Source organism: Corapipo altera, unplaced genomic scaffold (assembly GCF_003945725.1).
Source record: "Corapipo altera isolate COAL_440 unplaced genomic scaffold, ASM394572v1 100, whole genome shotgun sequence".
In the NCBI taxonomy this organism is placed as follows: Eukaryota; Metazoa; Chordata; class Aves; order Passeriformes; family Pipridae; genus Corapipo; species Corapipo altera.
This window is the reverse complement of record NW_020884952.1, coordinates 1,962,162-1,987,763: the sequence shown is the minus strand read 5'-3', so window position 1 is coordinate 1,987,763 and position 25,602 is coordinate 1,962,162. Positions and strand designations below refer to the sequence as shown.

Here is a 25,602-nt window from a genome sequence, read left to right as displayed (position 1 = left end):
ATTATTGCCCTTTTTCCTTTTTAAAAATTTACAAGAATGTTTCAAAGTGCGAAAATAAGAACTAATGTTGCCAATTAAATGTCAAAATGCAGAACAATATGCCGCAGTTTTTTTTTTGGAAACCACAGAAACCAGTTTGGTGGTCATCACACATAAATTATAGTAAGAAATAATCTTCAGGCATGTTACGAAATCCTTGAAATGACCAAGCTGTGTTTATGGAACAAATCACATTTTTTTATTGCTACAATAATTTTCCTACGGCCTACAACACAGTTGGAGGGGGTGGCTTCATGGCAGACAATACTTTTTAGCTAAGCTGCAAGAAAGCTGTTATAGCTTCAAATTCATTAAGACAAAACCTCTATATTTTAAAGCCTTTTATGTGATGGACTTAAGGCCTACAGTGAAAATTATGAACCTATCTGATCTCATCCTGTTGCAATTGCCTCACTAACTTCCTCAGTTCCACTCTACAAGACAGCCTCATAAACAAGCTAATTGTATTTACATCCCAAGTTTCTATGCTTTTCCTATTCTCATAATAAATATTGTATTATTACCACTTTATAGTCCCCTAAGTTACACTAACTTTCTTAATAATAATTTCCTGCCTAAATGAAAATATACAGCAAGCAGCAAAGACTAAGATTTGCCTTGTGCCAGTCCAAAAATCTATTCATGCTTACTTCTTGAAGAGAACTTAGGCCAATAAGGATTTAATGTTATTTGGTAAAATAGTCTCTATTATGACTGACTTGTTTCTTATCCATTATCTTCAAAATATGACTGTTTGAAATTATATTTCTAAGTCAGACAATACGTCTGAAATTTACATTTTTATTCTAATGTGAGTAGGAGCTGAATGACTGAACCACTTCGTGAACCACTTCAAACAGGGACAGCACTGGAGAGAAAACAGGGAAAAAGTAAAGAAGAGAAAGGAAAGGAGGCTTTATCTGAAAAATAAGAGCATATTCCTTCCCTCCTTCACAAATAAGTTTTCATTCCTTTGCTTCATCACCAACTGCTAGACAAAACCATAAATCATTTTGGTTTACAGACAATTTACAGTCTGAGGCAGAAGAAATAATCCCTATAAAAGGAATAAAAAGTTGTGGGATTTTCCTGTAGTGGTATTCTAACTTCAGAACTGGGAAATACATGCTTGAGACACAGAAGAAACAAGATGAGCAGAAAGAACTAGTCTTCTGGGAAGAAATAAGCATCTGTATGTCTTGAAATCATCACATAGTTATTATAAAAAGAGTAGTCCAAAAGTTTGTCTCGGAACTTTTACCTTAGGACTAGAGAAATCAGGCTCCAAAAGTTCCAATACCTCTCCCTAAAGGGATCTAGAAAAAACTAGCCTGGTTTCAGAGAGCACGTGATTTATTCTGCTAAATTCATAATGAGCTATTTGAAAAATAGGAAGCATGAGCAGTGCCTCTTTTCTCATTCTAGAGCAATACAGTTTATTTCTCATCCAAGCAAAACAGTTTAGAACAGTACTTGATAACAATCAGAACAGCAACATGAAACTGGACCAGGTAGATTTGTGATCTTCTAGGAAGATTCTCTGTCTCAAAGATGATAATTTAAAAAAAGGTACTTAAGTTCCTTCCACATCCTGTGACGTATCTATAGAACTTGTTCCTACAGTCCTGAAATATTCTTCAGAAGACCTATGTGGTGGTAGCTCCACTCACTGTCTGGCAACTCATAACATGATTTTAAAAAAAGGTTTTGTCAATTTTTGCTTTTGGAAATAGAAAATAGGAAAAGAAAATGCAAAAAGCAAAACTCTGTTTAATCAGTACTGACCTTGTAGTTGATCAGGTTTTAAATAAATTAACCCCCCCCCCAAAAAAAAAAAACCAAACAGAAAACCCACAAAAATACAATTCTACTTTGTGTCTATTCAGTTTCAGCTTTTCTGCTGTTCCTACTAACAAGCCTCTTTCAGGGTCATAAAACAGATGTGATGATAAGGAAGTTTTTCCTAGAGCAGACCACAAGAACGAAGCCACAGTATTTGAGACTGAAAATTAATTATTGGGAAAAAAAAAGCTGACCAAATAAGTATTGTCATATATTTTTTTTCCTCTGCTTTCTTTTCCTACATGGTAATAGTTTTTTTTCTTTTCACATGTTGTTAAAGTACAATAACAGTGGAAATTGATAGTAAGGTTCATTCTTTATACTTTTCAAGTGTTACATATGTATTATATATAGTAAAAAAAAAAAGAAAAAGGTTTATTTTGTTTTAATGTGCAATGATGGTTGTATCACACAAAGATCTTTTGGTATTTTCTAATGTGTTCCAGCAAAGGTAGAACATTTTCAAACAAATCGGATGTTTAACTGATGATGGAATTTCTCTTTTCAGAATTATGTGTCATCTTTCTATTTTGAGTAGGCAGCAGGTACACAAGACATAGTAGTTTATCACTATCAAAACAGAAGTTCCTAAATCAAGAGTAAAAAAAAAAAAAATAAGAAAATGTACTGAACTTGCCAGGAAAAATAAAGAAAATTGAATTGAATTCAAATGTCTTTGAATCAGAACATGTCATCTGCACGTTCAGATGACTTGTAGAAGATGTTTTCAGATTTGAAATGTCATACTGAAACTGAAGTAAGAACACCAACGAATACAAACTCATTTTGTATAGAAGAGTTAGTTTAATCTTACCTTAATACCTTCCTTTTTCTCTGAGCAGCAGAAGTCATTGCCATATATGAGGGCTTCTCAAATGCTGATGCAGAATTTTTGTTTTTTAAGGAAGTGAGATCAAGTCTGAAATAAAAGAATTATGCTTTTGTAGAACACATTCTTAGTCAAAGTTAAGTGAATTTGTTCTTAACTGTAAATATATGCTGAGCTGGAAACCAAAAGTGGAAATTCATTTCACTGATATTACTTGAGGCAGCTTTGCAGACTTCACACAAGCATGGCATCTCTCAGTGTGGAGAGGTTAAGTGCCCATTTTACAGACCAGAAACATAAGGCTGAGAGGAAGCAGCTTGCCTGGAGCATCACGACCAATTTCAAAAGCACTCTATTTCTTTTCAGTACCTATCTTATAAAACAGGATAAGCTTCCAACTTCATCTGTTGTCACTAACACATCACTGTTTTCAAATAGTGGCAGAAGTGAATCGGATATTGGACAAAACCCAGGGTTTGAGTTCCAAAAATTTACAAATAAAACGGACATAAATGGAAAACCCAGCTGTAAAGATACACAGGATTAAATTATCTGGTAATATTTCTTGCCCACATACAAGGGAAATACCTTTGCACAATGCTACTGCTGCAGGGCTGTGACTCCTTCACGGGTGAGTACGTGGGTATTTCAGTTGTTTCATCTGTACCTTCGTAGAGGATTATTGTTGAGTTCATGATGGCTTCGCTGCACTCGGGGATCACATCGTGTGTCGTGTCCATAATACTTGCCTTTTGCACTGGAGTATCTGTGCCTTGGGCACTGACCTCCTTGAGGTCTGCAAGGTGCAGAGCCTTCTTTACCACAGCCTCTGTGCAGCAGCTCTGGGCTGGCTTTCGGCAAGATTCCGGGGTGTACACTATGGGGTGGACTTGCTTGGTGAGAGAATCCTCCAGGTGCTGCAGACTGGATGGTTTGGATGCAGCTGGACTTTGAGCTGCTACTGGAGAGCCCATTAGCTTCCTCCTCGTTCTTTTCTGTGGTGGTTCTGTATATTCTAATACTTTTGGTGTATTTTTAGTCATTTCCTGTGATGGTGTACCACAAGAGGTACCTGTGAAACACAAGTAACAATGGTTACCACACCAACCTATACCTACTGCTCAGATCTTGCTTTTTCCCTCCTCTTCCCTACTGAGACAGAAGTTATTAGAAAACTTAGTTGAAATTATTACAAACACTATTTCATTTACATATTAGTTTGATCATATAAATGAAATTATTTCTATTGCAGCATGGTCTAGATGGTGTTTGTTCTGTGACACTCAAAGTATTATAAATATGCATAGGTTGGTGTAGTTAATCCCAGAGATAATATAAATAATCACAAGGAAGATACGACACACGACAAGAGGGAATGGAATAGTAAGAGTATTGAAAATGCTCATGTTATCATGACAAATCTCATATTTTAAGATGGTACAATCACAGTAATTTAAGCTGACTCCTGATCACAGCTATTTTTTCCTCAGTAAGTACCATGCAGAATAACAAGAGGTTGTTGTAAAAGGAAGGACACAGAACCACTTAAGAGGGACAAAATTCTTTGACATTGCAAAAGAGAATGTAGGGTTTTGGAAAAGGGATGGATTCTGTCATCCTAATACATCAACTGTGTGGAGCAAAGCTCTTTAACACCTCCCCATGCCCTCAAAAGTAAAGCAAGCAATGTAGCAGTAACTGGCCATTCTCATTCATCTTGATTTAAACCGCTTTTCTTGAAATGTTATAATATTTCTGTTTTCAAGCAGGTGGTAGCAAAGGCAATGTCCAAGGAAATGACCTTTTTTAATTCAAGTTTTCAGTAAAGGAGAGTCATTTTAAGACACAGTCCACTGTTCATATAGTTAGGCAAGTGGTGACTTACATAGTCAACAACAAAAAATTAAGGAATTTTTTTAAAAACAAATCAAGAGCAGGAGAGGGTTGTCAAAACCCCAAGTGCTTCTATATTTAACTTCCAGTGCAAATTTAAGAAATGAAGCCTAGTATCCTTAAAATGCCTATGGATTGGCTCCACTTCAGCTGGCAGCCACAGCTTCATACTTCTCTTTTCTGCATTGCCTACTACATGCCTACAAGCAACTAAACTGCAAAAAGAACTCCTGCTTTTTAAATTGCTGCAAGTTACTCAGGAATTAGCTATGGTATTCCTAGAACAGTGATGATAAATATTTATTTCTTCTAAAATTTCATTTTATTTTTGCCTCAGAGTAAGAAAGTTATTTTGAACTCCTCAGTCTGAATGCTTCTATAGTTCTCTCTCATGTGTTAGCACTTAGGGCATTTTAGCTGTTCCAAAAAAGTCCTTTGAAGAGGAGGAAGATTGATTAGAAACACGTATGTATTGCATTATTCTACCTCCACAAGTTTGATTTCTTACAGAAAACAAGGCTTAAATGATTGTAGTCTTTTCTCTGTTTACCACTTCCCAACCCCCATTTAATTTTAACCTCATTGCTCAGTTGCAACCCGATTTGCCAAGATGCTTTAAGAATGCCAGTTCCCCAAGAAATCAGATATCTCATGGAAAAGACCCAAATAAGATCCTCTTTGAAGGAAAGGTGATGAAGGATGATCCCAGTACCTACACCCTTTGGTACCAAACACTCCATAGGATGGATTCCTCATGCCCAACTATGAGATTATGCCCAATTAGAAGATACAAAATAGAGTTATAAGGAGAGAGCAAAGGATTTAAAGACTACAATGAGACCCAGACCTGTTCTAGGAGGAGGGAACAGGTAGTATCAAAGTGTGTACAAGTAACAAGTAAATTAGATGCTAATATATAGGCCACAAATCTATTCTGTGTTGCCAGAACTTAATTCAATGACAACACCGCTGCAAAAAAAAAAAGCAAACACTTATTCCTCACTCAAGGGCTCAGTTTCAGAATGAACAATGTTTAAACCACTATGGTTCAACAAATATGTAACACCTTATCCAACAGTGCATAAGCAAGAAAGGCAGGTTAATTTAAGACAAACTGTTTATGAGAAAAGACATCTGGAGAATTCCACGGACAGCTACAATTCTATTATGCTGCTTTCACCTTGAAGAAACACATACATGGAAGGACTCAGGCCCGAGAGGACGACCTGACGTGAAATAACTGAACTGTGAATTTGTGTATGTGCGTGCCCATGTACAACTCACCTTAGGTACGTACAGGATTTCTTTTTCATAAAATGCAAAACACGTTATTTTCTAATACCTTGTCTAATCCATGGTCAGCATTTACCAGGGGAAATGCAGAAGGTCGCTGGGACACAGTAGGTTGATTGTAATCTAAACACTAAGCTAATTCAGGATATTCTCCATGAGCAGTGGAATGGAAAGGGTAGTAAAACAGGGCCTGTGTGTTTCCCAATAAATCTTTACCTCTCCCTAAAATAACACAAGCCCACTGTGATGAAGACAGATTTCTCCAAAACTTGGCAGGACTTTGTTAGTAGCAAGCAAGAAACTTATCTATGAAGATTTTAAAATATGTGCTCTCTGACACTATCAACAATGTTATGCTTCATTAATGTGCTTGCTTTTTAATTTTGTTTCAATGAGTACAATACATTTTTCAGTGTAAAAGACTAACACATCTTTGAAAAAAATAATAATTTCTAGTTATCACAACCAAAAATTGAAGCCAAAACCTTTTTTTAAAAGACTTTTGACAGCTTATATTCTTAAATACAAGAATAAGCTTCATCTAATCTAGTGTTCAAAATAACTATCCATTAAACGCCTCAGGACACATTTAAAATATTCATTTATTAGGTTTTCCTCCTGCTTATATGCATCTGAATGTGTGTTTCGGGAAAAATAATGGTTAGAATTCTATTAGGTTGTTGTTACATTAGGACGGGGAGGTTTCAGTTTCAGAAAGTTTGCTTACTGTAAGACACTGAGGTTTTGCTAATGTCCTAAAGTTACTAGAAGGAAGTCTGATGGAGAAACATTTTGGTGGGAGTGCCAAGTCTTAGAAGCTTCCCCAGGCCTAAATATTGGAAGCATTTTTAAATTAACTGTAAATGCAAGCATTTAAATCATGAACTAAATACGTAAAGAACAGAAAAGTACTGCCAATATAAATAATTTGAGGAATTGCATCACAGTGAGTGGCATTTCATACTGTAATACAAGTAAATTAATAACTAGTTACAGCAATTCTATATAGGGTAAATATAAGCTGTTACTAAAAACCAACACCCATTTTTAAAGCCATTTTATTTCTGGAATAAAACTCACTGTACAACTAAGTTAAAATAAAACTAGCTTTTCTTGTCATTAAAATTTGGAAAGTATATAAAATATTTAAGAAGTGTCCCTTCCCATTGCTTTTTGTGAAAATATTAGGTTGCTCCTAACACAGTAAACAAGTAAACAAACATCACCAGCAACCTCATATTTAACTTGGTTTCACTAAACAACATAAACCAAGTATGATGTGACAAAAACAACCCCAAAATTCCAATTCCTCTTTAAATTGTTGTTACACAGTATACGGCTCCAAACAGTTGTGATCCAAAGGTAAATAAAATACAGTTAGAAAAACATTTCTTTATTTTGAATATAAAGGATTGCCAGTGTTTCTATTACTATCTTATGAAGGAAGCAAGATCCTGAAGCTAGTTGCTAATTTTTTTGCAAGTTCTTTTAAAAATTACAGTTGAGAAGCCTAAATAAAATGAGCTCAGACAACAAAAGTTTCTACAAAAGCACTACTCCCATAAATTGCTAAATACATGGTACTGAAGATGATACAGTGGTGGACCAAGTAGGGCTATTTGTATTTCCTTAAAGAACAAATCTAAATAGTTCCTGAATGGATGTCTAATGGTAATCATTAAGTGCTGTCATTATTTTCCTACTGATAGATAAACAACATGCTCCAACTCTAAAGAAAATCTCCAAACCTGTTCCATAGTATAAATAATTACATTTATGGTTTATATTTGCTTCACAGTTTTACAGCCAGTTCAATCTTTTGCATCATAATGATCATCATGATTCAGTAATATTATTTTTTATTTCACACACAAAAATGAATCACCACATACTTTAAAAAAACATCGGCAGTTAACCTGATGGAGTTGCTTAAAAGAAAAATTTAGAAGTTGTATTTCCTTAGCTAGTGCTCTCAGCTACAATTCTTCTCTTTAAAATTAAGCATTATGCCAAATATATTTTAGGTAATAGATCGCGTTATTTGCTGGTCTTTAATTTCAGGTTGATGTTTGTATAAGATAATTGTCAGAATTCTTTAAGATATAATTTTTCTTAAGAGGTTTACTCAGAAATCAAAAGTAAAAGCCATCCTCCACTGACCAATCACCCCCACCAAATGATATGAGGTGGTTTCAGTCCTTAGTTTGCCGTATCATCTGTCCCAAAAGACTGCTCAGATGTACTGATTTATTGGACAAAACACAGCAATATTAGATATCTACAGCCCTGTGTGTTAATACAAAAAGCAGAATGCACTATCTGTGAAACATGAGTCACAGCAAAAGTGAGCAGAGCTCATGACAAAACAACTGAGTTAGTTCTAATTGACATTAGGGACAAAATAATGGCCAAGACTCAAAAGTGAGCAGAGCTCATGACAAAACAACTGAGTTAGTTCTAATTGACATTAGGGACAAAATAATGGCCAAGACTTCTCTTCTTCTAGAACTCATGCTAATAACATGCATAAGGGGATTATGTCTGGAAACTGTGCTAAATTAAGTCTACCAGGTTGTTCTGCTAAAGTGAAATCAAATATTAATGTATTCATTTCAATAAACATTTCTGGGCTACCACTGATTGATCCAATTACAATACTAATCATACATTTTCATTCTTTTAACAACTGACTCATGGAATTCCAAATTGCAAATGAGGTCTGGTCAATGCATTTCAATTATTTAATATTTATACTCAAAAGCATCACTGTGATGACCAATTTCACTACAGGTTCACAGACAAGAGTCGTGAACTGAAAAAGGTTAAAATGCAGGCTGCATTCTTGTGAGTCCCAGTGATCTGGGACTATTTTACTCAGCATGAGAAAAAAAATACTTAGAAGTCATAAAAGACAATGTGAAAAGGCTTCTCTTTCCTATATACAAGACACACACTTCTACTTTTAATTAAGTCTTTTACTATGTACAATTACACCCCGATTTTTCCTGCCATACCAAGTAGAAAATTACTTTCGGATGTTTGTGACAAGGGGAGGCAACGGATGCCTTGTCTTTTCTTTTTTACTTTCCTATAAATCAATTCCATTCTCTCAATGGTAATGTACAGTAAGGCTTCTGGAAATGGGATGCCTGAAACAATGCCAAGAACTTTCCCATTCACAGAAATACTTGCAAATACCAGTCAGAGTTCTCCACCCATCAGTCCACACTCTGAATACTGTATGGCTGTCCATTAATAAACACTCAAGAATGGGCACCTGAATTCATTTTTAAATGAACTTGTTTTCACAGTCTGTGTTTTCCTTGATACAAACAGTCAAATTGTTCATAAGATTGCACATTTATGGTTACATGAAGCATACACAAGTTTAATCTAAACTTTTGACATATTTGTAAAAAAAGAGATATGGGAAAACTAACATTTTCTCTAAAAAAAAAAATAATTCTAATTTATAATTAAGGTCAGAATTTTACAGAAGGTGTTTAAAGGTTTTAAAGGAAAAATAAGATAGGAGGTGGTTAACTCCGGTCATGTGCTTGTCAGTTCATGGCAAAGCATATGAACTTGAATTAGTTTTCACTTGAAATCAAGAGTTTTTAAGCACAAAGATGGACTATCTTGATATCTTGGACATAGAAACAGACGTTGAATGATGGTCAGAGAGTACCTTGATCTTTTCCTCCCCCAATATGACTTTATATTATTTCATATGTAGGAGACTCTTTCCAATGAAGAAGTCGTCATTAGAAACAAAGATTTGGGCATTACTGTGAATCAGCTCAAATTCTTTGCTATTTTGAAACTCCTAATAGATAGAAGGATCCTAATAAGGTAATATCAAAACCACTTTATACAATAAAGTAAGAATATTTAGAATATATTTCAAGAATGTATTTTTGTTGAAGACTTGTAACAAAACCTAGAATAAAAACCTTTTACCTTTGCTATCCTTCTCTTTACTCTTTTTAGGTTCTTTTTCCACATCAACTACTAGTTTAACTTCCTTCTTCAGAATCAGCTAGTGCAATGTAGTTAATTCCAAAGGAACTCATAAGAAGTTAAGGCCCTGCTTTCACAGCTTTTCCTACTTTGCAGAAACGATTTAGCAGCTTTGGCCTTTTGGAAGCAGTGCTTATAATCACAAAAGTTACTTATGTGACTTAAAGCATTTTAATTTTTATGTGAAAACACTCAACGACAATTCATTTGCATTTGAACACTGTCGTGGTTCTCTCAAAGAGCTACAGGCAAAAGTTTAGTGTCATTAAAAAAGTTCCTGCAATGATTACTGCCCCATGTTCTGCAACACCCAGAATTCAGCACTGGCTTTAAATACAGATGGTTTTCTGAATCACTACCAATTTAAACACACAGCAACTAAACAGGAACTGGTAGTTTGTTGGTGACTGGAACTTCCAATTATGAATAAGGTACATGTACTGTATATATCCCTAGATACTACCAAGTTTAACAAAAGAGATGTAATTATTTATTTCATAAGCTTACAGTGAAGAGGAACAAATATTTTCCTTGTAAGGCTTAGTATTTTCTACAAGGGTACCATCTCATTTTTGCAGAGGGATTTTACCTCAAAAAAAAAAATAGTCTTTCAAATGTGTTCAAAAGTAATACATCACATTTGTTACTAGTAGACACTCTCTTCCTCAGTCTAGATGCTCAACTTATGTTTCATATGAAACATTACATTGCCACCAATTAACTTTTGTACCCTCTCCCCCAAAATTTAGAAAAGAAACTTCAAGACACTAACACAAAGCAACATATATTAAATGGGAGATTAAAAAAAAATTACTGCTCTCAACTTAGACCATGAAAAATAAGAACCCAGTCACAAAAACTGAAGTGCATTGTTCTTTCCTGCGGGTAAGATGGAGGTCCATGCAAATATGATAAATTTGATATATGGATTTTTATGCAAGTAATGATGACCACTGTGGTTTTTTGATTATTTTCTTTTTTTTTTTTTAACAATCTTGGAGCAAAACACTACTTCCTTCGCAATATCTTGAACAAATTATAAATAATAAAATATCAATGCACCAGAGGTGCGAGGGGATACGTATAAATCTTCCTTTTTATTTGTTCATTAAGTTCTTAGGTCAGTTCTTGCTAACATTTGCCAAGCATACTTCTGAAATGACTTTAGGAAGCAAGAATTGGATTCTTGAATAATTTATTGCATCTTTAAAGGAAAAGAGAAATTACTACATCCTTCCTATTTCTGATCAGGATGCTGCCCTCGTATTACTTCGTATTTCCCCATGTTAATGTAATTTTTCTGATTTATGGTTTTTTTTAGAAATTAATTTCCATGACAATATCATTTAATAGTTCAATGTATTTTAAATGTGAATTCAAACACACAATTGAAGAGGAGCTATTTAATGACATTTGTCTTGTGCTGAACAGAAAAAAAGCACTGATAAATGGATTACTTTTTTCCACCACAACTCCCAAGATGTATTGATACGACTGTGTCAACACCAATAATATTTTAGGTAACCTTTCCTTAAAGGTTACAAAATTTTAGGGGAGTTGTTTCTGCCATGTTTTATACTACATCTAGTTGGAGGGAAAGGAGTGAAAGTAACCCCTCCTATTTCCTTTTCCAAAGAAAAAGACGCAAACAAAAAAAAAATCACCACAGTACCAAAAAACATTTCCATGGACATCTTCAGGCAAATACACAATTTACAGCTGAACAAAGTCCATCTTAACTGAAAACTATAGTGTCCATTTACTTAGGGGAACATACAGTTCAATAATATTTAGAAAGAGAGAATAACTGGAAAACCTCCACATAAGGTTTTCAAGACAACCCCTCAAATAATATCTAATGATTTTAATGAAGTGAAATGTTCACATCTGAACAGTTCACGTGGAATTTAAATAAATAGTCATTTCAGTGTTAATTTCAGTAAGAACAGTTCAGGTCTCTTGCAACACAAGACTTCAAGAAAGGTGGAAAAGAAGTAGATTAATCAAGAACTAGCATCAGGAATTAAAATTCACAACAATGGTAACCCATATATGACAAAACAGAACCACTGCAATCAATACTTAGTTACAAAGGATATTACAGAGCTTCTGGATTAGCCTTTGGGTACATCTCCCTACCTACTCTGCCAAAAAAATAAAAGGTACCTCTAAAAGCAAAAAAAAGCCAGTATGTAAAAATATATGCCTATGATATAAAATAAATAACTTTCAACCTTGATGAATGAATCCCTGACTAGCATGGGCAGAACAAGAAATGTAAGCATGCAAGTCTGCAAACTTTCTTTCCCTTCTTCTGAAAACACAAAAATAAACACACACTAAAAAGAAAACCCAATCCAAACTAAAAATCAACCAAAACCACCACTCACACAAAAATCCCCAAAAACTCTAGAACAGCCTGACATTCAACACAATCTGACCTTTACATTGCAGACATGAGACACTGGGTATCAACTGTCTGGCATCATCTACAGTGACACACACACATGCCAAAAAATCACATATACACTTAATCAGAACAGAGGCAATAAATGGTTTTGACAAAATAAGTCTCAAGCTGTATAGAGGAAGAAAGCTAAAGAAAGGAGGGAACTAGTTTCACAGTTCTCCAGGGGTCAATGCTCTTTTATGACTACCAGCTTTTGAGAAGCTGAAGTAATATTTATCTGTTTTTCCCTGGTTACTTATGGATGTCTGTCAATGTTATGGATTAGCAGCTGTAATGAGGAAGTCCCAGTGAGTTGAGTGCTGCCTATCCAGAGCACAAGACAAGCATTGCACTAAAGGCTGAGATTTTGCTTGTCATCCACCAGAACAGCACCTTGCATAAGGATTTTTCATCCCTTTTTTCACCCAGACTATGCTCCAGGGCAACTCACTTCACATCTAAAGAAGAAAATGCCAGCTGCATAGAGTTACAGAGGAAAAACGGGGCCATCAGGATACAGCAAAACAGTCAATTCCATGGTAAAAAATGATGAATCCTTTGATTCTTGGAAAAATAAATACAATAAAATTTTGTACTAAACTGATTCCAGGTGAACCTGTAATTAATACAAAATATCATCTCCCTCAAGGCTATCACTAGAAATTGTGCAAAGCTGTAGTACTTGCTTAAAATTTCAAATCAGTCCAACAAAATTATAACTGACTGACCCTATGATTCCTTTTCCATCAATGTAATCTGAAAGATTTAAATGGAATTCTTAATAGGACTCACAGGATCTACAAACATTGATACATGGGGTATGTTACAAGAAGAAGAGGATGGAGTCATCTGTTGCAGTGTGACTGAAAAAGTCGTTGAAAAAGTTAACTTCTTTTCTATGTTCAATTAAGAATGGCATATGACTTATAGAAAGAGAGTCTGAGGCTCAATTTTACATCTGGCTTCAATATTTGCAGAAGTGTGCATCCACTGCCTTTATGGATGACATCTGGCTCCTGCAGAACACATTTAAAAGTATTTCCAACAGAGAACAAATTAATTATACACTTACGGCACGGGGTGTTTGGTCTGCTCACAAGCTGTGGGAACGCAAAGATAGCTGACATGTCTACTTCATGGTTTTGATTTTGATCCTTTTCTTCAGTCTGGTCAGCCCAAGCTACTGATTTTTGTCTTTGAATAAGCTGCTCAACCTCCCCAAACTCAGTCTCAGTTAAATCATTTGTCAATCCAGCTTCTTTCAAAGTCAGGTGTTGCTTGCGAAGAACAGGAAGCAAAGCATTTAGTACTCTGTAAAACAGCAGGAGGCAAGACAAGTTTGCTTAAGTAAACACAATTCTTACCCAGAAAACAAAAATAAATCTTGTTTCTGTTTCAATTTAAACTAAATTCTCTGAATAGGTCTTCTGAAGTTATAAGTGTCAGAACATAAAGTCTTATCACACCTGCCATGAAACCATACTTACTTTTCTGTTTGCTTATAATACTGGTCTTGAAGGGACACCAGAGCTAACATGTGCTTAATCTGTGCTTTCAGGTCCTGAACTTCTAGGTTTAAATGGCAATATTGCAGATCTTGACGAAGTTCCTTTGGGGAATTGGGAAGATAAAAAACAAAAATCAAACAACTGCACATAAAAAGTAATATTAATTCAGCCAATATTAAAAAGTAAATGTGGAGTGCAGCTGTATTATGATAAGGAAGTTTTATGGCAGAAAAGTATGAACTGTTTGATTTTTATTCACATGCATAAGTATTGCTTTGTAGATTCCTTTGACCAGTGGTGGGTGTGTTGCAATCAGCATCAAGAATCCAACAGGCACATGCTTATCTATGCAAGCCCAAAGATATCTTCACCTTTTTTTCTGTATACTCACATACTTTATTTCAATTATTGAACTGTTCTTAACTCATAGGTTTTATCCTTTTTGCAGTTCTCCTCCCCATTCCCAACCCTGACAAAGTGAAAGGCATTTTACCTTTGGAATACACCCATCTCGACCCAGAAGACGCATTTCATTTTCAACACGGTGCAGCCACTTGGTATTTTCCTCAAAATGTTTGACCTCCTCTTCTTTTTTCTTCTGCATGTGCATAGAGTGGATATTAAGTACTGCAAGCCTTTGATCCCGCTTGCAAGTGGCCTGAAAAAAAAAAGGAATTAAAAAAAAGAAATTAGCATTTAAGGGGAAAAACCTTCAGATTATGTTTACCAAATCCTCTCTCTATGTAAAGATTTCTTTTCCTTATTTTTATGTAACATAAACAAATAATTCCTAGTTACTCAAGTATGAAAGCGAAGAAGCAATTTTATCTGCTTTGTTTTCCTGAATGTGTCCTAGAAAAACCCTGATAAATAAAATATTGGGCAAAAGGAAAATCCTCTATCTGCAAGGATCAAATTCTTCCCATGTTTTGCTGAAATCTGGCAACCAAGAGGCTCAAACTCAGCAACCTGGATATGAATGAGGTAGTATTCTAAAGTCCTAACAAGGGAAAGGGTACTCCCATTCAGAGGACAACTATACTCTGCTGAATACCTCAAAAATTAGGTCACTAATGCAATAGTCATAGAAGTGATAATCAGTGTGTCTCATTTTAATTAAATATTTAAGCACTAACTCATTGCATAATTACTTAAGCAAAATATACACATGAATACAGCAAAATGAAGAGATGATACCTTGCATTACATTAAAGAAAACTCACCTTTTCTACTTTTTCTTCAGAGCACATCAGTCGAATTTGTTCATGACATTGATTATGGTAATATTTCTTCAGTGTGTTTTCTTTTAGTTTCTTTTCCATGTTCAGGTATTCTTTTCTGATTTCCTCACGGTTTGTAAACACATTTTTAAGGGTTTCTTTGTATCTAGAACCAAAGGATAAGAATAAATAATTAATTACTTACTGAACACTTTTTATGGCCATCTCATTTAGAAGCAGAAATTTCAATTCCAAGTTAATAAAATAAAGAACTTAAGAGGAAATAAGTGAAGCCTGTTATATATGAACACTAAATAAAGTGTCAATATATCAGAAAGGGTTTTATGCATTTGAACTGAAAATGAGATGTGAAATTTTTAAGGGGTCACTAAAAATAAATCTTGTTGTATTTATGAAGATGACACTGAGATTTAAAAGAAAAGCATCTGAAACTTCTCACATAAGTCTTATCTATACCTCCCAAAGATACTAAATAGCTATGTTCTCTACTTTGTATACCAATTTATTAAACAGATCAGACCACTGTTGCCATAGACACAAAAGGTCTTCAAAAAACCTGCCAGCTATCTCTCAAAAAAGGAGAACCAAGAAAGTCTTTAGTTGCTCACGTTCCTTGAAGTTGTTGTACAATTTTAATCACTAATGGACAACAAAAATCAGAACATGGACCATGTTTTAACTCATAGCAGGCTAATAGCGGGGAAACCCCAACTAGTAGATGGTATTCAAGGAGTTATTGAGTAACCAGTTATCTGTTTATCCCTACTCTGCAACACAAATCAGAATAACAAGGATAAGGAGAAACTCTGGAAGCATTGCCACGTTGCAACATAAGTTTCAGTGGTGGTACTTGTTCACTTCACTCCTGAGCACTGAAAATGCAACAGTACAGAACAGTCCAAAAGATGATGTAGTGTATCTCAATAATTACCAACTTTGTATACAAAGCCTTTCATAACATCCTATGTTGTTAGAACTCTACATAAGAATAAAGACACAGTTTAACATGCAAATGTTCTAAAGACATGCAACACTTGAGGTTGCTACAGTGTTTAGCATTAAAAACCAAAAAATCATAAAATTAAGTATTGTAAAAATGCTAAATAATAACAAAGGTTGAACTACAGAGCAAGTTGCAGAGACATTCTTGCCATGTAACTGACTTCTTGCCAGTATTTCAGAAGTGGTAATTCTATTTCACAGTCTAAAGTCTGAGTAACTGAGTCCTTTATTCTAGTGTTTTATTACTCTCCTTTTAAAAAGAAACAGAATTAAGAAAAGAATTCTTCTGCACAATTTTAAAAATAAAGCAGTCTTCCCTAAGTGTCCAGAGAATGCTATCATATCTAGGTAAAAATGCATATTAAAACAAAGAGGTATTATTTCTTTAAGGAGCCATTACAGGTTAATGGCTGGACTCTATGATCTTCCAGGTCTTTTCCAACCTAAAAGATCCTACGACAATGCAAATCAGCTGCAGTGTATCAGAGTTCTTACTCTACACTGTTACTATCTGTACTACTATACTATCTATTGCACAACTGCTTGCAGAATTTTTGCCCTCCATAGTATCCATAGAAACACAGTTCCTCCCAGCTGCCTGGGAAACACAGCAATAAGGAATCCAAGTGAATCCTCTCTCTGTTTCCCTCACAGCAAAAACTTGGGCATAATTTAGGAGAGGGTGCACATCCTGATTCTATGTAGAGTCCTAATGAGGAACTATTACCAGTAAATGTGTACCTATAACCATCTGTGCCCCAAATACAGCATCAAGTATAGAAGCCTTTGCAAAGTTCCTGCCTAGAGCTGGATTCACTCATTCCATAAGCACACTTTATTCTTATGGAGTTAGTTTTACCCTCTCTTCTTCACTTGAAAAATTACAAAGTTATCCTGCAGGCACACGCAGGGTATGAACCCTCTACACTGCCTTGTCTGAAAGTGCTCATGGACCTGTTGGTTGTAGTTCCAAAGCCAGCATCCACTGTCTACCTCAACAGGCTTAAGACTTGAAGGGCTGGCAGACAACATGACTCCAAGCTTCAGACAGATGGAGAAGGAATGATTTCTGGGTTTGAAGAAGCAAGTGCAATACTCAGTGAGTCTCTTTCAGATGACAGTGAAGCAAAAACCATGGGTAGCTGGACTGAAATACAAGCTCATGGATAAGACTCTCTTCCCTGCCCCAAACAAGAGGGAGAAGGCAGCACAATACCTTCAAAACCTGTGAGTGAACGTGGGAGAAATCAACTCATCACCCACACCATCAGTAGGATGAACCTGACAGGATATTCATGAGGAAGAACAGAATGACATATTCACTTTATTTCTGATATCTAGAGGGAATGGGATAGGCTTACATGTGGCTCTACGGATATGCTATAACATTAAAATGCAAACATTCCCTGACCAACTAATCTCGGCATAGAATATGTCCAGCATTTTGAAAAGATATTTTAGAGACCTCGCCCTTGACTGACTCTTCCCACACACAAGGAATGAAATAAAGGGCAAATCACAGGAAATTAAATCAATCTTAAAGACACACAGTGCAAAAATATGCAGGGAAACTGTCAGAACTATCAACATGACTTAGAAGCCCACACTTATTTTGAAAATTAAATTTAAATAACCTGAATGAGAAGGTTTATTGAAATGCCTGGGATGCCAGTAAAATGAAGCATAGTTAGAGAACATTTTACTTTTGAATAGGTTTTTACTTCACCTCAGCAGGTTTCCCAGGTTAAAAACTAGCACATTCAAAGGGCCAATTAAAAAAAGCTAAGTGAATCAACTTAGGTGAATAATTCTCAGAAATATGTGATGAGATACGCAGAGACAGATCCAGAAAGACTTTTGCACCAACATCTTACTTTCTCATGGAATAGATTGACTTCCTCAAAAAATTGATACTTCACATCTTAGTTTATTACTTTTTGTGGGCTCTCTTGAGACAGCCCCATGAGAGAAGATCAACAAGAATATCAAGAGGAGAGAGAGGTAAAGAAATATAAAAGCCACAGAAAATAAGGAATCTACAAACATACGTTAAACTCTTCATAGAGAGAAGAGCTTCAAGGTTTTTGTCTCTCAAACCTTGCAGGAAAGATACTACTTGAAGTCGTGTCTGCCAACAGTAGCAAGAGCTGCTGTCATTTATGCAAACTCCATTCTGCCTACCCACAAACACAACCTGTTAAGCAGCTTTGCTGGAAGCCAGCATTCATATGCTCCTTCCTGTCACATCTCACTTCCTGCATCCAACCCCTTTCGTTTTAAATCCACCACCAAGTTGCTCTAAAAAGAAGCAGCACATTATGCAAAGCCATACCCAGTCTAAGTAAAGCAATGTTAAAATGAGGAAACCGATATTGAAAAGAGCAAGTTTGTTTTACAAATGCGTTTCCAAGCTAGGCAAGCTCCGTTTTGGGAAGCAAGACTGAGATGCGATTCATTTACCTTTCTATTTCCACTTGTTGGTTGTTTGAAAGTTCTGCAGCATCATAGTTTTCAGGAATGCTTACTTGCTTTTCTTCGTATTCTCTCAGTTTCTCCTTCAACATTAGGATCTAAACCAAAAGAGGCACCTTTTAGTTGGGATATAGTTTTTTTGGTTTTTTTTTTTCAAATCTATCATTCTGTGCTGATATGTTGAACAGCTTTACAAATGGCAATAGGTAATATTCCTCTCAGAAGATAAAATTTTCTTACTTTAAAATAGTATATGGGAGAATTAGGACAATACTGCCTTTAAGGTTCAATCCTATATACTTTTTTTTTGTATTCAGAGTTAATCTTTCAAACTTTTAAACAGCAGATTTTTTTTTTACATACCTCTTTCTTTTGTTCGTTGCAAATTTTAACATACTGGCTTATGTGACTGTCCAAACTAACAACATTGCTCTTTAGCTGTAAAGAAATAAGTAAGAATTTAAGGTGGCTCCTTCATGTTTTCATGCATAATAAATACACTGTGTATAATTACTACATAGTTAGACATACACTGTATTATGAGGAAAGGGATGAATACAATCCTGACTTGCACAACAAAAATATGACTCACAGCTTTTGCTGTCACTTGTTGCACATCCATGGCCAGGTATTTTTGCTCAGCAGAACAATAAAAAGTAATTACATTTACATGTGCAAGTACATTTTGCATTTATTCAGACTAGTCTGACCATTTAATGTGTATCTTGTAGATTTTACTATAAAAACTATCTTTAATTATGCAACAAATGGAAACTACAGTGAACCCCATATTACATAAAAGCAATTAGGAACTGTAATAAAAAAAGATTATGAAAAAAATCAAAACAATAGAGATCAGAAGACAGGACATTCTGGTGGCTTTTCCTTTATCAAGATAATTAATATAATCTCATTGTCAATATAATCTCACTGAACTTCTTGGCTTCAGCTGAATTCTACTCATAACAAACCTGGACTGGTTCTTGTACAACTGGTCAGACACATGTTTAATATCCTTTACAGTTCTTCAAGAAAGTAACAACAAGATACTGAAAACAGATGTGAATTCTACCAGCTGAGGATTATTTCTAAATCTCATGCTCACTAAACAAACTATTTCAAACTGGCAACATCATCTCATTAATGAAGCGATGTTGCTTTTAGGCCAGATCCAGTATCTAGTCTGTACCTACAACATCTATCACTCACATAAGGAAGAAGTGTCTGTAAGAAGGAAGAGATAACTGAACAAAATTGAGACAAAAGCAAAGGAAAATATAATATTCCAAAATATTCTCCTTCTCTTAATACTGTATTATTATACTTTGACAAGAGATCAATAAATACAGATATACTCACAGAAGACTTGATATCCTTGGCTCGGTTTGCATACCTCAGAGTGTTATAGGTATCATCATAGAACAAGGAGGAGGGACTGACAGCAGCTATCATTACTGTCCGGCAGTTTCCTCCAAGGGAATCTTTCAGCAGACGAGTGAGTTTGCTGTTCCGATAAGGAATGTGTTTCTTGCACTGAAAAGAGTTGTACACGTTTCTGTGGATTAGTCAACTGTACTTGGAACAAAAGTCCACTCAGAATTTCAACAGTGCCACAAGACATGACAGTCATGAAGCTTTTCTTTGACCTAAGTAATTTTTCTTAAAGTTACCTATACCTCTCAAACAGTTTAAGTTTCTTGAAGCTGTTTAATACTTTTATTTTTGTCATGAGGCAACCAACAGAAAAGGCAAGATATCTTAAACTACTTTCAGTTCACTTTGAGAAGGACCTCTAAGATCCCCCTAGTTCAATCCCACTGCTCAAGCAGGGGCAGCTAGAACAAGATGCCAAGGACTATGCCCAGCTGGGTTTTCATTATCTCCAAGGACAGAGATTCCACAATCTTTCCAGGCAACCCAACTCGGCCGTGTGAAGCTTTTTTTCAAGCATATCTACAAACTTTTTGTCTCATTTATCTCATGGTGCCAAGTTAGGTCACTAGGAACCCAATCCTGCACCAAATAAATCAACATGAAGAATCTTCCTTATGCCCATAGTACGGGTTTTAAACTCCTCCTTCCACTTCAACAAGGTGGTGATGACAATGTGCGTCACCAGGAAGGGAAATAAAAGCTCTGATCCTTTTCTCCTGGCATATCTGAAGGGGGAATTTGCTCGTTGCCCAGAAGGACAAAGAGAGTGTCATGGTAAACAATTGTCTTGACTCGGGCAAAAGTTCAGGAATTTTTGTCATTATCCCACACAACTGAGCCAGAGCAGGAGAGTGCTTTGAGAAGGGGACGTGTGTGTATGTATGTAAGATCACAAAAGAACAATTGGGGATAGGTGCTGTTTTATCCTTTAAAAGTCTCTTCCCCTGAGAATAAAGATTATTTGTAAGGCTATTTGTTTACTCATACAAGCTTCTCTACGTATGCTTGATTTTGAAAAAGGTAGTAAGAAAAGCAATTACATTCATCTTTGACACTATCCTTAGGTAGCTGCACATTATTTTTGAGAACTCTTTCTCATTGGGATTGTCTTTCAGCTATCACAGAAATGATGGTGGAAACCCTAAAAACAATCTTAAAGGAGTAGCATCAACAATGTAACACCCATTACTCAACCAGTTCAGCATTTAAAAAAAAAAAAACTCAGAACACTAGGAGGTGAAGACTGCATGGGAAAGCAGCACTTACAAACCTTTGGATCTGCCAAAGCATTAATGACATTTCCAAGAGCAAGCAGGGAGCGGTTAATGTTTGTTCCTTCTACAAAACGAGCCCCCCTGGCATTTGTTGCACTGGCACGTTCAGATCCTGCCAGGTCAATGAGGGACATTTTGGCGACACGAACATTTTGATTAATACTGGCTGTTTTATCTTGCTGCCGGAGGTAAATCTACAATTAAAAAAAAAAATAAAGAAAAGAAAATAAAAAGTAGCCATTAACCAGTTTAAGCAGTAAGTTACACCATAAAACTAACAACTGTTTTCAGAAATTCTTATCGGAATCCTTCCCGAAATCCAAGATAAACCTTTTTGTAAATATCTGACACCTACAGGCAGCTTGGCCTAATGGAAAAGAGCAAACCCATTTCTGACACTTGTTAAACTCACTTGTGTCAGGTATCAGTAAGGAAAAAGAAGCAGAGTGTAGTTGCATGGAGTTTGACTGGGGTGGAGTTAAATTTCTGCATAGCAGCCTATGTGGTGCTTTCAGACCTGTGACCCAGGCAGTGCTGGTGACACACTGGTGATCAGCGGCTGCTGGACAGCGGCTGTGCGGTCACCAAGGCAGTCAGCAAGAGGCTGCAAGAAAACTGCTGACCCCAACTGACTGGAAGTTTCTCTGAAGTAGCCCTTGCTTGAGGAATGGCTGAGCATCAATCTGATGGTGATAAGTGATTGTTCCCTCCCCTGCTTCCCCCCTTTAGTTAAGTGAACCACAAGGTTCAGAACCCCCTCGCTTTTGCGCTCCTGATTCTCTCCCCCATCCTGCTGCAGAGGATTAAGTGACCAACTGGCCCTGGGCTTACAACAGCAGCAAAGATTAGTGAGGGGTTTTTTTTTTACTCTTTACAGGGAAAAATGAATTTCACAGCTAAAATAGCACTTGATTCTTCATCACTTAAGATGTATATCACACCATTGTGCTTTAAGTTGAAAGAGGTGTTCGTTTTTTAAATGCACATTTAGGAATGTGCAATAAAGACATGTATAGGGATAAACCAGGAAAAAGGTTGGATTTTCAGGGACTTACACTTAATTGTATCTACCATTAATAGGAAACAACACTTAATTACTGCTGTGAAAACACACTCCAACATCTTTTGGAATGTGGTGCCCGCTGAAGCCACTTGTTCCTCCTCATCCCATTTTTCCTGAAATTTTCACTGTACAGGAGATGTACAAGGAACTAAACACTTTTGCTTCCTTCTGCTGGTGACGGTATTCTTTCCTCAGGTTTATAAGGAAGTAGGTAGAGTGTAATTATACAGTCAGTAAGGAGAATTAAAGTTATCCTTAGATGGCTTTTACTTTTCCAGAATTCTCTATAAATTTTCCCTTTTTTTGTGTTGAGTGCCTTGCCATTTGTTGATAAGGCTATTGGTTACTGACCCTTTCATGAACAGACTTTTAGACAGTCAATTAGGAAAGAGCTGCCATGCACGAGGCAATAAAGACAATATCTCACTAGTTCTGTAGCTTTAAGCTTTGTGCATGAGAAATGAAGTCTTCACAGCACTTTGTAACTGGGAATAATTTGACAAGTATTCTGAGTGAATCAAATACTTATGACTTGCCATGAAAGGTATCTATTCCAAATAGATATATTTCTATATCAAACAGTACAACTAAGTTCAGTTGTACTATTTCTAGTACAATAGACAAAAAGAATCCAACCTCAGACTGGGAACACTCAATCAGAACAACCCAGTAACCATCATTAGTGAAGCAGGGAATGCTGGAGTGACAGCCAAGCTATGTTGTACGACTCAAGCTTTTGTAAAAATTCAAAAGATACAGAAAATGCCCCAAAGCAGAAACTTTTCTATTTCTTTGTCAGTCAGCAGAACACTTTCAATAGAACAGTGTGGCAATTTGGATTTTACTTTCAGATGCAGTAATTGCCTGACCTAGATAGATGTTTCAAACCAAAGACAGATGGTATGGGAAGGCAAAACTTGCATCTCTAAAATCAGCTCAGAATGTCCCGGGCTAAGACTTTTATCAGTTTCTGAGTGAGTTTCAGACAACATCCTGCTCCAATAAAGTTAACAAGCAAAGCCAAAGACAGCATAAAAGATAACATATCTCTACAAACAAACAGCTCTTAAAATAATAGAAAAAATTCAATTGAGACAGCACCTGGGATTTCTCAACACTTACATCTCTGGAACCAAAGACACAAATCTGTTATGCAGAACATCATAGATGTGTGGAAACATATGAGAAACTGAAGTGATTTATGTAATTGCTTGCCACTTTTAGAAATGTACTGAGAAGAATGCAAAGACTGCCAGATCATACAATCCAGAGCTTTTTTCCCCCGAGTCAAGGTGAGGGAGATAAGACACCCCAGCCCAGCAAGTAAACAACCAGAAATCAGCAGTTCACTCTGATCTCTCTGTAGCACTGTACCTGGTGCCTTTTTAAAGGCAGAACACACACAACAGTGAACAACTTCTCAACCTGAACAACTTCAGAAGAAGTCTTGGTATGATCATGTACAGTGCACAACCACGGGCAAGACCTCAGGGGTAATCAAAACCAGGGAGGGCAATTTCAAACAGAAGTTTAAGGTATACAAGAAAACATAGAAGCTTTTAGAGTGGCAACGACTTTTGCTGTGTTACATATTTAGAGGTTTCTTTAAAAAAATCCCAAAACTTTTGGCTGCTTTCATTAAGCATTGCCAAAGTCTGCAGATAGAGTTAAGAACTGCCCAACAGTTGAATGCTGTAATGCAAGGACCAGAATCAAATTTAATATTTTTCAACCCAGAGGGGCATCATGTAAATAATTCAAGATACTGCTTTGCAGTAGGTGATAAACAGAAAAGAAAATACATTTTAGTTAATAGGGTTAGTTTTTAAATATCAGAGGTTGTATTTAAGGAGGAGTCAGGGGGTAGCAGACAGCAATAATCCTGGGAGAAGTTGAATGAGTTGCATAAGTCCACTAGAATTTACACAACTCATTCAAAACTCATTTATGGAAACTAAGGTTCATCATTTCATTTTCTAAAACTTGGTACATACCACAACACTGAGAAATCACTTTAGTGTAAAAATTAATGTTAACCAAAATAAGTACAGTAGGAAAGTACTACTTGACATTCTCAGTTTATAGTCAGACATGAAACCTCATTCTGTAAATTATTATTCCTATAGAAATGCTGAGAAACGTAATGAAACCATAAACCAACAAAAAAACCACCAATAACTTTCAGTTTATAAGATTACAATATGGAAATATATTCTAAGCTCAAAATTACCATTTTTCAGAAGAGATATTCCTTCTAAGGTATATAAGTTGTCATAAATATATGTTATATGTTCAAACTATTGGAATTAGAGACCTTTTAATTGAATTCAGTTTTTCAAATACAAACACTATGATCCTTTACATACTTTTATGGAATAAAGATTTTTTTTCAACGAGAAAAACTGGAAAACTTCAATCCCCTCTCACCCAAACAAAGGTTCAACACAGTTCAAAAATAAAAGCTTCCAGTGTATCATACTTTAAACAAAACCTGCAACTCACAGTAATGACCACTGTACATCTGCTGTGTTATCTTACCTGAAAGACAGCATGGGAGCGGGAAGAGGAGGCATTCACATCTGTGGGATGCTGAGTTCTGTTTTTATTTCCATAATCCAACATCTGAAGGATTTCCTCTGCTGATTTAGGCTTTAATAGTAGAGAACAAGACAAATACACTTTTTTTTCCTTTTCCATCAACTATAAGAGATTCTACAATACATTAACAGTCACCTTCAAAAAAAGAAAGGAGCTTAACATTTTATCTACCCAGAAATAAGAGAAATTTCCTGTTTTGAAATTGAGGCACTTCAAACAAATATTCTCCACTAAAAAGCAGTCATGTACGAAAAGCATTTAACTGCAGAAATTTAGATCAGAGAATATTTTTAGTAAAGAATTTAAACAAATCTGAAAAGGTCCTCCATAGAAGAAGCCTGATTTAAAAATACTTAATTCTTCTTGTACTAATGCATTAAACAGTGATATAGTGATTTTTTTTGCTCCCTCACAAGACTGGAGGTTTTGGAAACATGATGTTCACGGATCAAGCCAAACTAAGAACACTGTTTCCTGTCAATTCATTCCATGAACACAAAATCTGGAAGCTACATAGCATGTAACATACACTAAAAGGCTAAAAAAAAAAAAAAAAAAAAGGTCCACAAGAATTGACTGTCAGATTGCAAAACTGACTTTGCCTTCATTGCCATCTTGGAGTGTTCTACACCAGTGTGAAGTCTC

The 25,602-nt window shown here is 35.8% G+C and overlaps 1 protein-coding gene across 2 annotated transcripts in view; it reads right to left on the bottom strand.

The window, feature by feature from the left end:
• KIF18A (kinesin family member 18A) overlaps positions 1-25,602 on the bottom strand; it is a 31,643-nt gene that overhangs the window by 2,530 nt on the left and 3,511 nt on the right. For both annotated transcript variants that reach the window (XM_027663330.1, XM_027663329.1), the window contains exons 5-15: positions 24,898-25,008; positions 21,293-21,490; positions 19,948-20,121; positions 18,952-19,026; positions 18,577-18,686; positions 15,097-15,259; positions 14,367-14,531; positions 13,853-13,974; positions 13,438-13,676; positions 3,299-3,782; positions 2,696-2,800 (exon numbers count right to left, since the gene is read on the bottom strand). In XM_027663330.1, the coding sequence (XP_027519131.1) occupies positions 2,696-2,800; positions 3,299-3,782; positions 13,438-13,676; positions 13,853-13,974; positions 14,367-14,531; positions 15,097-15,259; positions 18,577-18,686; positions 18,952-19,026; positions 19,948-20,121; positions 21,293-21,490; positions 24,898-25,008 (1,946 nt within the window). The remainder of the gene's footprint in view (positions 1-2,695; positions 2,801-3,298; positions 3,783-13,437; positions 13,677-13,852; positions 13,975-14,366; positions 14,532-15,096; positions 15,260-18,576; positions 18,687-18,951; positions 19,027-19,947; positions 20,122-21,292; positions 21,491-24,897; positions 25,009-25,602) is intronic.